Here is a 14613-nt window from a genome sequence, read left to right as displayed (position 1 = left end):
CAAATTGATAAATTCCTCCAGAGAGATCTAACAGGTCAGGCAGCCATATTTAGATGTGAGAGAACCACAACCTTAAAATAACAATCTGGAGTCAGAGAGAGGACAGTGCACTACATAGGGAATAGGGTGCCATTTGGGACGTAGCCAGGGACTGTGTGTGTGAACGGTGCGGTTCCCCTAGCTGCATATCTGTCGTGCTTGCCTGGCCCGCGCTGCCAATCCCAAAGCATTGACCCCATTGGTCTCTAAGCCCACTGATCTGAAAGCAGGCTTTAGACAAGCCAACAGCCTGCAATGCATCTCGACGCACTGGAGTGTTTTCACAACGCTAGACAGACAAGAGCACACACACACACACGTGCGTGTAGTATACATACAGACCGCCATACAATACTAATGGATACAAAACCTCCAAAGAAAAACAGACATGTACACACACACACACACACACACACACACAAACAAACACTTGCTATCTACACTCTGGATCAGCACTTCATCCTCTCGTAATTGTCTGTTTGATGACAGCCGGGGACACTAAGCCTGTGTAGACAGCGGGCTCTGATCTGCTCTCTGGGGTGCGGACAGAGCTGAAAGGGTTAAGGGGATTTGTGGCCCGTCTCCAGGCAACCTGCCTAGGCGGTAATGCAGTGCAGATGTGGTCGGCGCTGTAAACACTTCCCACTCTGCTCTCTCCCCTGAGATGGACCAGCACTGGAGCATCTGTCTCCCAGACCCAGACTGAATCTCAGCAACAAGACCACATAGTCAAGCAGAGACACATTAACAAATCAATTCAACTACAAAAACACAGTGACCGATCCAAACTGACAGCCACTAAACAGACACCACCAACACTACCAGACCCTTATTGGCACAGACCTGAAATACTACCAGATCGATATACTCCCAAGAACTACACACTCACAGACCGAATGCTGCCTTCTCATCAGTGTTGATATGTGTAAGAGCATCTGCTTAATGACCAAAATGCCAAATGTATTTTCCATTATCTAGGAAGAACAGACCAGCCCACAATCCACATCTGCTGTCGCCCACTGAAACACATTCTGACGCTAGTTGGTTTCAATACAAAATGTCCCTGTTTATAGCCTGTAGATGAGAACTTCTTAGGTCAAGGAAAACATCTAAAGAGGAAACTACTTCCCATTGGCCTTTGAAGAATGTAACATGGTATGGGCACTACTACCACCACAACACATGTAAGCACACAACCTCAGGGTCAAAAATAGAACAAGGCCTATATCAACAAACACCAAGGATCCGGTGGGCTTGAAACTCAGCCATCCAACAGACAGTCAGCAGACGCAAAGCTAACTGCTAAGTAGCTAGTTCTACTTTGTTGGGGTAAGGTGAAGTTGCCTCTAGGAGCTGGTCTTGGGTCAGTTTTGTATTTCCCCCATTAATGGTTAAGGTTAAGATTCGGGAAGATGATCCTAGATCTGTACTTACAGCACTAATGTGGAGGGCATAGGTCTGCTGGGAACCTGCTTCTCAACTGGTGGATCAGAAGCCACTTGTGGCCAATTGCTTCTGGGTCACAGCAGGTTGTTGCTCACAATACCAGTATCTACCATAGTGCATAACATGAATCAGACTAAACTATATGGTCCTTTAAAACTCCCGAGTGGAGCAGTGGTCTAAGGCACTGCATCGCAGTGCAAGAGGCGTCACTACAGTCCCTGGTTCAAATCCAGGCTGCATCAAATCCGGCAGCAATTGGGAGTCCCATAGGGTGGGGCACCAATTGTGCGTCCGGGCTAGGCTGTCATTGCAAATAAGACTTTGTTCTTAACGGACTTGCCTAGTTAAATAAATACAAATCCAAGTACAGTCAACATTCTGTATTTCCTGTGTTTTGTATCATCTTGTACAACAGCTGATGAAAGTAACACTGTTAAATTTTGTGATCAGTGTTATTTCCTGATACAGTATAGTTGCTCATTGAAAACACAATCTACACAGACCTTCACAGAGAGCGGATTCATAGCCAACCTTGGCCTTTCTCCATTTCCCTACACCCACATTAACATCTACTAAAATATGTGTATGCAACCAATAACATTTGACTTGATGGCAGGGGCTACCACTGAAAAGCACTTCAAATACAAGACAGACCCAAATTACTCCCAGATCTTCTCACCAATCTAGCTTGAGCTTCAGTGACTTTGAGGGGAAATAAATATACTGAACAAAAAATTCAAATGCAACAATTAAAGATTTTACTGTGTGATCAGTCAAATTTAAAAAATGAATTAGGCCCTAATCTATGGTTGTTACATGACTCGGCAGAGGTGCAGAATTGGGGAGCCAGGCCCAGCCAATCAGAATGAGTTTCTCCCCAGAAAAAGGCTTTATTACAGACAGAAATACCCCCCCCCCCCCCAACCCCAACCCCAACCCCAACCCCTTCAGACGATCCCGCAGGTGAGGAAGCCGGATGTGGAGGTCCTGGGCAGGCGTGGTTACACGTGGTCTGCGGTTGTGAGGGCAGTTGGACATACTGCCAAATTCTCTAAAATGACGTTGGAGGCAGCTTATGGTGGAGAAATGAACATTAAATTCTAGAGCAACAGCCCTGGTGGACATTCTTGCAGTCAGCATGTCAATTGCACGCTCCCTTAAAACTTGAGACATCTGTGGCATTGTGTTGTGACAAAAGTGCACATTTTAAAGTGGCCTTTTATCATCCCCAGCACAAGGTTCACCTGTGTAATGTCCTTGGCAAAGGAAAAATGCTCACTAATAGGGATGTAAACCAATTTGTGCATATGGAACATTTCTGGGATCTTTTATTTCAGCTCATGAAACATGGAACCAACACTTTACATGTTGCATTTATATTTTTCTTCAGTGTACAAACTTATGTTATGTTTTCCTTCATCAGTTAACATTAAGTGGTGACGTGAGAATCAAGACACAGAAAGGATTAAAAAAAACACAACCCAGACTTCACACCAAGTTCAGCAGACAGTCAATGTGGTGTAAAACTCCAACAACAACTGAAAAGATTAATTATAAAACAGCGGAGTCACAGATGAACTGGAACAGATCGCAGAGCTCGCTTCACCCTTTGACCCTACCGAGAGCACCAAAAAACAGAGAGGGACGGATGTGACCTTAACACACACAGTGCACACAGTGGTCAGAGCCAACAGAGGGGAGCATATCCCTGTAACACTGGAGTGGAGCGGGAGGCTAGGATTGGCCAGCAGGGCCATGGAGGGGTTAGTGCCAATAATGCTGAGTGAGAAAGGAAGATGGAAAGAGAGGAGGGAGAGAGAGACTGAAATCAAATGTTAAATTATGCCATTTATATTTCATGGGGCAAGATACCTTAAAGAGAGAGAGCGAGCAAATGATAGAGATATGGAGAGATATCTAAAAGAAATACCTAAAAGAGGAGAGAGAAAGCAATATAGAGAGAGACCGGTAAGCTGGCCACACAACTCTGTCCTTGAGGGGTGGAAGTGTGTTAGTCAGAGAAGAATGCATGTGGTGAGTAGTTGGGTGGACACCAGGGCCTCTGGTACAGTAGAGAGAAGAATTAAGACAGGTCATAGACATCAATAAAACACAGACATTTAACACTGTGCATCAATACAAGGCATTAACAACATGTCTTTTAGCAACCCCAAAAACAAGAGTCATTCAATCAATCCCTAGAATATGGTGAAACAGAGCCTTAATGTGAGGACCTCAAAGACATTCATCATTAGCCAAGTCACTTCTGCTCATATGATGTATTCTATACTGTGTAGCTAGCATGTCACATAATGCCTAGGATCACTTGGTTTGCTGAAAATCCATTGGGTGGCCTCTGGAAGCACTTGATTACCGGCCATCAGAATGAGGGATGTACACATAAAACACTGGTTACCAAGTCAACACGTTTAACCAGTTCAGGGCAGTAACTGAAGAGAGGGAGTGGGAAGAGTTGTGTTTGTCTGCCGAGGCTGAATGCTCTAAAACAAACACATCACTGTTCACCGTCTAAGGGTTAAATATGGTCCTATTTAATCTAATAAATTATCCCCAAGGGAGATTCTTGAAGGAAAACACTGAAGTATAACTACACTGAAATCCTGATATAATGTCCTAACGCAGTCGGAGTCATAATCATAACCTGATTTTTCAACTAAAACATAGGCCCACCTTCTCTGGTTTTATTGTTTATGTGCGTAATTAGCGAAGCTTCAGAAATGTCTTTACCTAAACAATTTGGTTAAACAGTAATAGAGGCGCTGTCAAAAAGTTTACAACTTCAACAACACTTAATCTTGTTCAACCAAACCCAATCAGATTTGATCTAGGCTATCACTATCCCACATCGGGTCATTTGTGATGGAGCCAAGAGGCAGTGTGAATCAATCCCAACCCAGAGTAAATCTGTGTGTGTGTCCGTATGTTTGTGTAGCACATGCCTGTGTGTATGATGCATATGGCACTCCCTCCCTGCTCTTTCTGGGAACACAAGGTCACGGCAACATCTGTTTGCTCGGTCAGGAGGTTTGTCATCACAGGCCAACCTGTTTTTGTCTGTCAACAACAACATGAGGGTGTGGACCTGCCGACCTACACACCGATCTTGGGACAGATTTGGATTTCCCCCACTATTGGTTAAGGTTAGGATTGGGGAGGGGAAACCAGGTTTTATGACACTGTCCTCCAGTACAGTACAGTAAGAACAAAGATGGAGGCCATGTGTGTCCATGCTGGGCTTCAGAGGCTGCAGTTCTACGGGGGTGAGAGGAGAAGGCAGGGTGACTGGCAGCCGGCCAAGCCAACATTCAAAACACACAACTGTATAGAGCGAGAGAGAGGGGAAGAGTGTGGGAGAGGGAGGGGCTCGGCTAAGCTCTTTATTGCAGGGCTGCAATTCACTGCCTTGTAAACACTGGAGGGAGAGAAAACTGTCCAGTAATTACACTGCTGCCTTCTCTAGGTAGGTCAAACCAGGCAGGCAGTTTAACTGAAGAAACACACATGCACAAACACGCATGCACACACATGGCAGTGGTACCTAACGAGCATTAATAAGCCATGACATTATCAAATTTTGTAAACGGTGTTGATTTCCCCTTTAAGCTGGAGATACTTAAGCAAAGCACAGGAGGATCGCAAAGACTTGTGGGCCGGATTCACCCTATGACAGCAATGAGTCACAACAGCGGCAGGTAGAGCATTAGAATGACGGCATCTGACCTTTAAACCAAAAGGCTATCTGTGAGAAGCACCTCTGTAGACGCGTGGCCCACCTGGGTGTCTCACATGGCAATCTGATCCCTTCACTGAGCATCTCTGAGTAGATACAATGGCTGCATCTCAGATGGCATCCTATCCCCTATATAGTCACGAGTCCTGGACCCTGGTCAAAAGTAGTGCCCTATATAGTCACGAGTCCTGGACCCTGGTCAAAAGTAGTGCCCTATATAGGTCACGAGCCCTGGTCAAAAGTGGTGCCCTATATACAGTAGTCACGAGCCCTGGTCAAAAGTAGTGCACTATAGCCACAAGCTCTGGTCAAAAGTAGTGCCCTATATACAGTAGTCACAAGCCCTGGTCAAAAGTAGTGCATTATGTAGTCACGAGTCCTGGACCCTGGTCAAAAGTAGTGCCCTATATACAGTAGTCACAAGCCCTGGTCAAAAGTAGTGCCCTATATATAGTAGTCACAAGCCCTGGTCAAAAGTAGTGCACTATAGCCACAAGCCCTGGTCAAAAGTAGTGCCCTATATACAGCAGTCACAAGCCCTGGTCAAAAGTAGTGCACTATATAGTCACGAGCCCTTGGCCCTGGTCAAAAGTAGTGCACTATATAGTCACGGGCCCTTGGCCCTGGTCAAAAGTAATGCCCTATATAAGGGATAGGGTGCCATTTGGGATCCAACAATGCTTAATGCAAATCTGCCTACTGCACAAGGGTATTACTGGGCCATAATCTTGATTCAAACCTGCCTACTGCACAAGGGTATTACTGGGCCATAATCTTGATTCAAACCTGCCTACTGCACAAGGGTATTACTGGGCCATAATCTTGATTCAAACCTGCCTACTGCACAAGGGTATTACTGGGCCATAATCTTGATTCAAACCTGCCTACTGCACAAGGGTATTACTGGGCCATAATCTTGATTCAGAGTAAGTTAAAGTAGCTGTCCAGTGTTCCATGTTGATCAAAAATTACAATTATGTTAAAAACAGCTTGTTTTGTTAGTTATTTTTACACAGCATTACAAATACTAGTATCTGTAAAGCCACTCACCTTCTCCAGTTGTTGTCTGGCGGAGGGGACAGGTACACTGTTCCGTACGGGGAGCTCTCCATGTGGGGCTCAGTCAAGGAAATTACAATAATGGAACACAACTCTGCCATAACAAAACATTGCATTTCTAAATAACAGTGGACTACATTTCCTAACAGTAAAACTACTTAACTATTATATTACTACATTCTAGTCTAATTCCTCATTTGATTCAAATGGAGTATGAGATTGCATATTCTACCTAGATTAAAGATTTCTCTATACGTGCACACGTGATATGGGACTGAATAAACGCATGCAGGAAATAGTGGGCGGCTGGTGTGAGGTTCTGTGAACAATATGGCTGCCTGGACTAAGCCCAACCCCCGGAGCGGAGTTCCTGACATTGTCTAGAGAGCAGCAGGGAGTGAAGTGCAATATAGAGTCAGACTATAGACCTTCAGTTAGACTCATCTCACTCTCATGAAAGTAAGGTAAGAGGGTCTCTGCGCTTTTCATTGAGAAAGGACAGGTGGAACTCACTCAAAAGCAAAATAGTACTTGATTCTATCAAGTTCTAGCTAGTTTAAAAAACACGTATCAGGCCAAAAAGCTATCATTAGATGGTTCAAGTGCGGAGACGACGATACCAGTCAAATTAGTGCATATACAAATATGTTCCTCTAGCAGCCAAACTCTCTGGGCTTTTCAAAAAGAAAGACTATCATTAAAAAGCCTACCAGTAAGCAGAAATGATGCACCATTAGCACACACACTGATTTTCTATATGTATTTTGAAAATCAAACAGAAACTTAGCTAAGTAAATATGTTGGAGCGCCTCCCATCTCTAATAGGGACTAAGACTACTCTCATTACCAGCCATCATTTGTAAAGGGTCTGGTTATATGAAGTCATTTCTACAGAGTGACTGGCTGGCTGGGGCAGATGGAGCCTGGTGCCCTCCTGGCAACCCCTAGCACAGATCTCCTTCAGTGACTCTGGCTCGCTGCAATCAAAACACCACACACACACACTAAGGGCTAGGCAATATATCACATTCATTTGAATGTAATGTTTCCGTGCGATATTCCAAATGCCTGGAAAACTAATGCTCAATTTGTCATGCGCGGTACTGCTAGCAGCATTTTAGCCAGACTGTCATACTAGCTGTCTAGTCAGTGTTTCATAAATCAATTATATAAATTGGCAACTCATTTTGAGAAATAAGTTAGGTCACTTGATTTCAACATCTGAATTAAGTAGACAGGCTAGCATGCTGTTCAAACAGTTGGAGAGGGACAGAAGGGTGTTTTCATAACAATTCAACTGTTCTACCTTGTTAGACAGCAAATAGACCCAAGTAGGCTAAATTTAAAATATAAAGATTAGTGGTCTACTCACTAGCACATGGGCTTGTGCTTGAGTGTGTTTATGAGACCGGTGTTAATTATCTAGAATGCCTGCTACAACAAGTTAGTCATTATTAGTGAATGTGCATTATGCATGGTTGTGGTTATATTTGTAACAAAAAAGTTATTTTTCATAGACAGATTGAAAGAGAGATCAGTGATTATTACCAAAAAAAAGCAGGTTAAACTATTTTGATAAAATTGTCGTCTTATGGATGTGCAAGGCTTATATTTAGGATTAGTATAATTTCACAAGTCCTAAATTCATTTGTTTATTGCTGACTGTTTGAAATGCAGTGTATTTGAACTTTAATTGTACAACAAAGCTTATTTAGAGATATACTGTATATTGTGAATTGCCCATAAATCCATTAAAAAAAAATTTATGATTTTTTGGCCATAATCTCAGACCAGTGTATGAGAGGACATAATGGAAGGAGATCCCATCCCAACAGGTTATTTCAGTCCAGTCTGCATTAAGGCAATCAGAATTGTACTCTAGATCAGGGGTACTCAAACTTTTTAGGGCCAAGGACCATATTTGTGATAGAAAATTCAACAGGGACCCGATCAAAAATCAGAAAACAACTAGAGTGAGATTGATAAATAAATAAATAAATAAATAAATAAATAAAAAGCATATAAGTACTTTTACTTCGGCAGTGCATGGCTGGATGAACCAAGTCTCGGGCCCTGGGAAAGAACATTTAACAGCCTGCCTCTTGGGATCAGAGAACATTTAGCAGTTTTCAAGTTAATTTACATCAATTATACACATTTTTGTCATGGGGCAGAGAGATTGTGTTGTTGCAGCTTGAAAAGCTAATATCCTGCAAGTCTACACATTGTGACATTTATGTAAGAAAATAATTAGGGAACAGAATCAGTATAGAGTTGAACACTGTATAAATTGGTAGAATGTATTTATTTGACCCTTTATCTAACTAGGCAAGTCAGTTAAGAACAAATTCTAATTTACAATGGTGGCCTATGAACAGTGGGTTAACTGCCTTGTAGAATGACAGATTTGTACCTTGACAGCTCAGGGATTCGTTCTAGCAACCTTTCGGTTACTGACCCAACGCTCAAACCACTAGGCTACCTTCCGCCTCAATATACTGCAGTGGATACCAATATCCCTGTGAGCCTCCCAGGCCCATGTTGCCAAGGGTTATGAAGATACATTGTATTACATTACACGCTCTAAACCTATTCCATATCAATGTTTTTTTTTTTTTTGTATTATTCATATTAAAAAGTATGTTTTATTATTTGTTTTTAAATATTTTGAGATCTGGCCTCTGCAGGGGGTCCTCACAATCTCACAATTCTGCAGCAATACGCCATCCCATCTGGTTTGCACTTACTGGGACTATCATCTGTTATTCAACAGGCCAATGACCCAAAACACACCTCCAGGGCTATTTGACTAAGGAGGAGAGTGATTCAGTGCTGTAATCTGATGATCTGGCCACCACAATCACCCGACCTCAACCCAATTGAGATGGTTAGGGATGAGTTCGACAGCAGAGTGAAGGAAAAGCAGCTAACAAGTGCATATGTAGGAACTGCTTCAAGACTATTGGAAAAGCATTCCAGGTGACTACCTCAAAGCTGGTTGAGAGAATGCCAAGAAAGTGCAAAGCTGTCATCAAAGCAAAGGGTGGCTATTTTGATTTGTTTAACACTTTTTTGGTTACTACATGATTCCATATGTGTTTCATTATTTTGATGTCTTCACTATTATTCTACAAAGTAGAAAACAGTAAAAATAAAAAGCCTAGAATATGTATGTATGTATGTATGTATGTACGTACAGTGGGGCAAAAAAGTATTTAGTCAGCCACCAATTGTGCAAGTTCTCCCACTTAAAAAGACGAGGCCTGTAATTTTCATCAAAGGTACTATGACAGACAAAATGAGAAAACAAAAATCCAGAAAATCACATTGTAGGATTTTTAATGAACTTATTTGCAAATTATGGTGGAAAATAAGTATTTGGTCACCTACAAACAAGCAAGATTTCTGGCTCTCACAGACCTGTAACTTCTTCTTTAAGAGGCTCCTCTGTCCTCCACTCGTTACCTGTATTAATGGCACCTGTTTGAACTTGTTATCAGTATAAAAGACACCTGTCCACAACCTTAAAACAGTCACACTCCAAACTCCACTATGGCCAAGACCAAAGAGCTGTCAAAGGACACCAGAAACAAAATTGTAGACCTGCACCAGGCGGGGAAGACTGAATCTGCAATAGGTAAACAACTTGGTTTGAAGAAATCAACTGTGGGAGCAATTATTAGGAAATGGAAGACATACAAGACTACTGATAATCTCCCTCGATCTGGGGCTCCACGCAAGATCTCACCCCGTGGGGTCAAAATGATCACAAGAACGATGAGCAAAAATCCCAGAACCACACGGGGGGACCTAGTGAATGACCTGCAGAGAGCTGGGACCAAAGTAACAAAGCCTACCATCAGCAAGGGCATTGAAGATGAAACGTGGCTGGGTCTTTCAGCATGACAATGATCCCAAACACACCGCCCGGGCAACAAAGGAGTGGCTTCGTAAGAAGCATTTCAAAGGTCCTGGAGTGGCCTAGCCAGTCTCCAGATCTCAACCCCATATAAAATCTTTGGAGGGAGTTGAAAGTCTGTGTTGCCCAGCATCAGCCCCTAAACATCACTGCTCTAGAGGAGATATGCATGTAGGAATGGGCCAAAATACCAGCAACAGTGTGTGAAAACCTTGTGAAGACTTACAGAAAACGTTTGACCTCTGTCATTGCCAACAAAGGGTATATAACAAAGTATTGAGATAAACTTTTGTTATTGACCACCATAATTTGCAAATAAATTAATTAAAAATCCTACAATGTGATTTTCTGGATTTTTTTCCCTCATTTTGTCTGTTATGTATGTTATGTATGTTATGTATACACACACCCCTGAATTTGAGAATACCTGCTCTAGAGATTAAGGAGTGTGACCCTCACCCTGGACTGAAATGACTGATTCATAATTTAGAGATGACTGCTATGCTCACTGTCTGTGTGACCAAACAAGAACAATAGGACACAAATATTATAGTAAATAGAAATCGCCGTTGTGGCTCAGCCGACATTTCAAATCAAAGTTTATTGGTCGCATACACAGATTTCCAGATGTTAATCGCAGGTGCAGCTAAATGGTTGTGTTTCTAGCTCCAACAGTACAACACCAACAATGTAACACACAATCCAGACTAATAAAAAATGTGAAAAATCAGAACGAGGAATGTCAGAGACCGGAATATAAATATACATATAATGTATATACATGTATAAACTGGTTGGTTCGAGCCCTGAATGCTGATTGGCTGAAAGCCGTGGTATATCAGACCGTATACCATGAGTATGACAAAACATGTATTTTTTACTGCTCTAATTATGTTGGTAACCAGTTTAAAATAGCAATAAGGTACCTTGAGGGTTTGTGATATATGGCCAATATACCATGGCAAAGGGCTGAGTCCTAGCACTCCACGTTGCGTCGTGCATAAGAACAGCCATATACTGTACCACTCCCCCTCGGGACTTATTGCTTAAATATATAATGGTGTGTAAAGACAGTATGGACAGCATATGAATAGAAAAAGGTGTGTACAGTGCAATAAGCTAACCTTTACATAATATATAGGTGTAGATAGATATCACTGAGTGGAAAGCTCTCGCTGCAATGACAAGACATGTGATTATCAGAATATAATAATATGCTGCAAAGCAGCATTTTTCATATGTGAAGCCTGGAGCAATTGTCACAGACAGACATTTGTCTTGGTCAGCCTAAGGGTAACGCAGTGCAATTTAAAAAGGGACTAGCATCCTGCCTATAGCCTAACCCTGAAAGCTCTGAAAAACAAGAACACGGTGCGGTCCTCTTAATAGGCCAGCTGACATGGCTGATTAGAAGACAGGGATTAGCAAAACATGTTCTATGTTGATGTGATCAATAAAGTTACATGACATCGCAACGGGGCAACCGGGAGACATTATGACATGCATGTTCCTGGTCCGCAAAGCCAGAAGCAACGGATGGATTACCACTGGGGGAGATCTAATAACGCTCAAAGTGGGCTGCTAATGCAGACCGAGAGAGAGAGAGACAAAGAATGATGGAGAGAAAGGATGAGGGAGAGCGAGAGAGAAGAAAGTAAGGTACGAAGAAAGACAGATGGCAAGGTAGAGAAAGAAAATAGACAGGAAATGGATTGGTAGATGGAGAAAGAGGTAGAGGGAGGAAAAGAGAGCATTCACACTGAAAGCTTTGTCCACCCTCTTCAATACATTTGTCATTTTGCAGATGCTCTTATCCAGAGTGACTTAAGGAGCAATTAGGGTTAAGTGCCTTGCTCAAAGGTACGTTGACAGATTTTTCAATTATATATGGTTTATTTTGCCCCAATTTTTTTTTTAAATAAAAAAAGCACCATTAGATATACTGAAAACTTCAGTGTTATGGATCATTCAAAAGCTGAAGATGACCACAAGTAAACAGCAGGTAGCCTAGTGGTTAAGAGCGTTGGATCGAGCCGACTAGGTGAGGTGCTCTGAGAGTTGCATCACATTAATATATATTTATTCAACCTTTTCTTTTTCCAATAGGAGTTCCTTACTGTTCAAGTCTGTGTGCATCAAGTTATAGTTATGCAGATGTTTCAGTTCTTGCATTGAAGGCTTGTCCAACTCACATAAAACTGGAGAAATAAAAGAATGGCCGAGAACTTGACTGAACGCGGTAGTTGCTGTTGCTAGCAGATCAAGTTCTGGGAAGTTGTCTATTGTTGGTCTTGAAGACAGACGGGTGTGTGTGAGAAAGGGAAAGAGGAGAGAAGGGGGAGAGAGTGTGTGCGTGATCTCGCTGGGCTTCAGCAGCAGAGAGAGGAAGTATTTGATTTGGATGGATATTGAGTTGCATGTTCCATTCCCCATAATTCATCAGGATGACTCCCTGGCAAGCTGTGGCAAACAGGGTGCTGGTAAGTTATTCAGAGTGAGACGTGAGACACACACACACACACATAAAATAAACGCATACACACAAATTATCCCTCTGCTCCAGTATGTCTAGAGAGAAAGGGACTAGAGCACACACAGTATGTCTTCTGGACATCACAGTACTTGGGTGCTTGGCATCACCCTGCCAGAGTTTAATAGATTAGCTAGTAAACTGACCACAGACCTGATGACTGACTATAGAACCATACCACCTCATTTACAAGAGCACCAGAAGACCCATACCATCTCATTTACAAGAGCACCAGAAGACCCATACCATCTCATTTACAAGAGCACCAGAAGACCCATACCATCTCATTTACAAGAGCACCAGAAGACCCATACCATCTCATTTACAAGAGCACCAGAAGACCCATACCATCTCATTTACAAGAGCACCAGAAGACCCATACCATCTCATTTACAAGAGCACCAGAAGACCCATACCATCTCATTTACAACAGTGACAATTTAAAATAAAAAATAACGTATGTCTACACACACAGGAGTTTTAAAAGAGGAATTTTAAAGCATCAGCATGCTTCACTTCGGCTGGAGCCCAGCCGTAGGCGAACCAAACCAGTGTGTTAGCATATTCCCTTAATAGACCTTCACTTGAAAAACAAGAAAAGGTGCCAATAGTACTGTTTGTCCCTTTTGAGACACCATAGCCAGTATACACTTACTCAAAATAGTTAGAATTAATCAAAGATAAAAATTAATGACAGATTTCTTTAGTTTATGTTTTTGCAGTCGGGCAATTTTTCATCTGACTAGGATGTTTGGTGCAGTATTTCTCAAGTGAAAGCATGTGCATTAGGACAAGTAGTCTCTCGTTGAAAGACAATAGGCACTTCATTGAAGAACTTCTACTGTTGACCAATCGCCAACAAGGGGGTAGACTTCGGCTTGCCTCGAGAGAAAAAAAAATGTTGTGCACCCGAACAGAAGTGTTTCGTCTGGGAAACATGCAGACGCCTTCACACAAACGTTTAAACTAAAAGCCTTCTTCAGTTCATTCAGTTAGTAAACCCACATGGAGTGAAGGGTGTTGAAATAAACGAGAGAAATGGGAGGATAGTCAAGAGTGTATACTGTAGTAGCAGGTTAGTTAAACAACTATAGTACAGTCCAACCACTGCTGCTAAAATCTACAATGCTTCAGAAAACCCTGAGTGGAGAGCGAAGAGGGGATGAAAAGGAGAGGATGTTCTAGAAGAGTGGGCGTAGTGAAATCTCCTCGGCTCTCTTTCACCGCCTGTCTGATCTTGGCAGACTCGACCAGTCCGACTCGAGTGAAAAACAAGCTCCAACTGTGAGGGACATCTGGCATGTAGGGGGGGGGAAGAAAAAAAGATTGCCTGCAGAGTGAAAACACATTTTGGCTGGAGGATACTCCTCTGCCCCAGCCTCTTCCTTCTCCCAGTGTGAAGATCATATGCTGCAGGGTGCTGCTGACTCAGTATCCAGACCTCAAACACACACACACACTGGAGCAACCTCTATTTACACAAACAAAGGGCCTGTTTGCACACACAGAGCCAAAAACCAGGAGAGCCTACTACTGTGTGTGTTAGTCCCTTCCTCTCCAGAGATACTGACTCAACACTAGAAACGTCAGCGACTACAGCGACTAAAATGACAGCAAAACGTAAGAGCTGCATTTTTTTTCAGAATGGGTGGCAAGGAATAAGTTAGTCCTGAATATTTAAAAAATGTAAAAGCATTGTATTTGGGACAAATCATTCACTAAACAGCAACTAAACCTTGCAATGAATAATGTGGAAATTGAGCAAGTGGATGTGACTAAACTGCTTGGAGTAACCCTGGATTGTAAACGGTCAAAACAGGTTGAAACAACAGTAGCTATGATGGGGAGAAATCTGTCCATAATAAAGCG

General features: G+C 42.4%; 1 protein-coding gene across 4 annotated transcripts in view; it reads right to left on the bottom strand.

Annotated features, from left to right (window-relative positions):
• The window catches only part of crtc3 (CREB regulated transcription coactivator 3), an 82994-nt gene that overhangs the window by 37597 nt on the left and 30784 nt on the right, over window positions 1–14613 (bottom strand). For all 4 annotated transcript variants that reach the window (XM_090222784.1, XM_090222786.1, XM_090222785.1 and 1 more), the window contains exon 4: window positions 6287–6348. In XM_090222784.1, coding sequence (XP_090078910.1) covers window positions 6287–6348 — 62 coding nt within the window. The remainder of the gene's footprint in view (window positions 1–6286; window positions 6349–14613) is intronic.

This window comes from Oncorhynchus mykiss, chromosome 26 (assembly GCF_057628025.1).
Source record: "Oncorhynchus mykiss isolate SJ-2025 chromosome 26, ASM5762802v1, whole genome shotgun sequence".
Lineage (NCBI taxonomy): Eukaryota > Metazoa > Chordata > Actinopteri > Salmoniformes > Salmonidae > Oncorhynchus > Oncorhynchus mykiss.
This window is presented reverse-complemented; position numbering and strand designations above follow the sequence as displayed.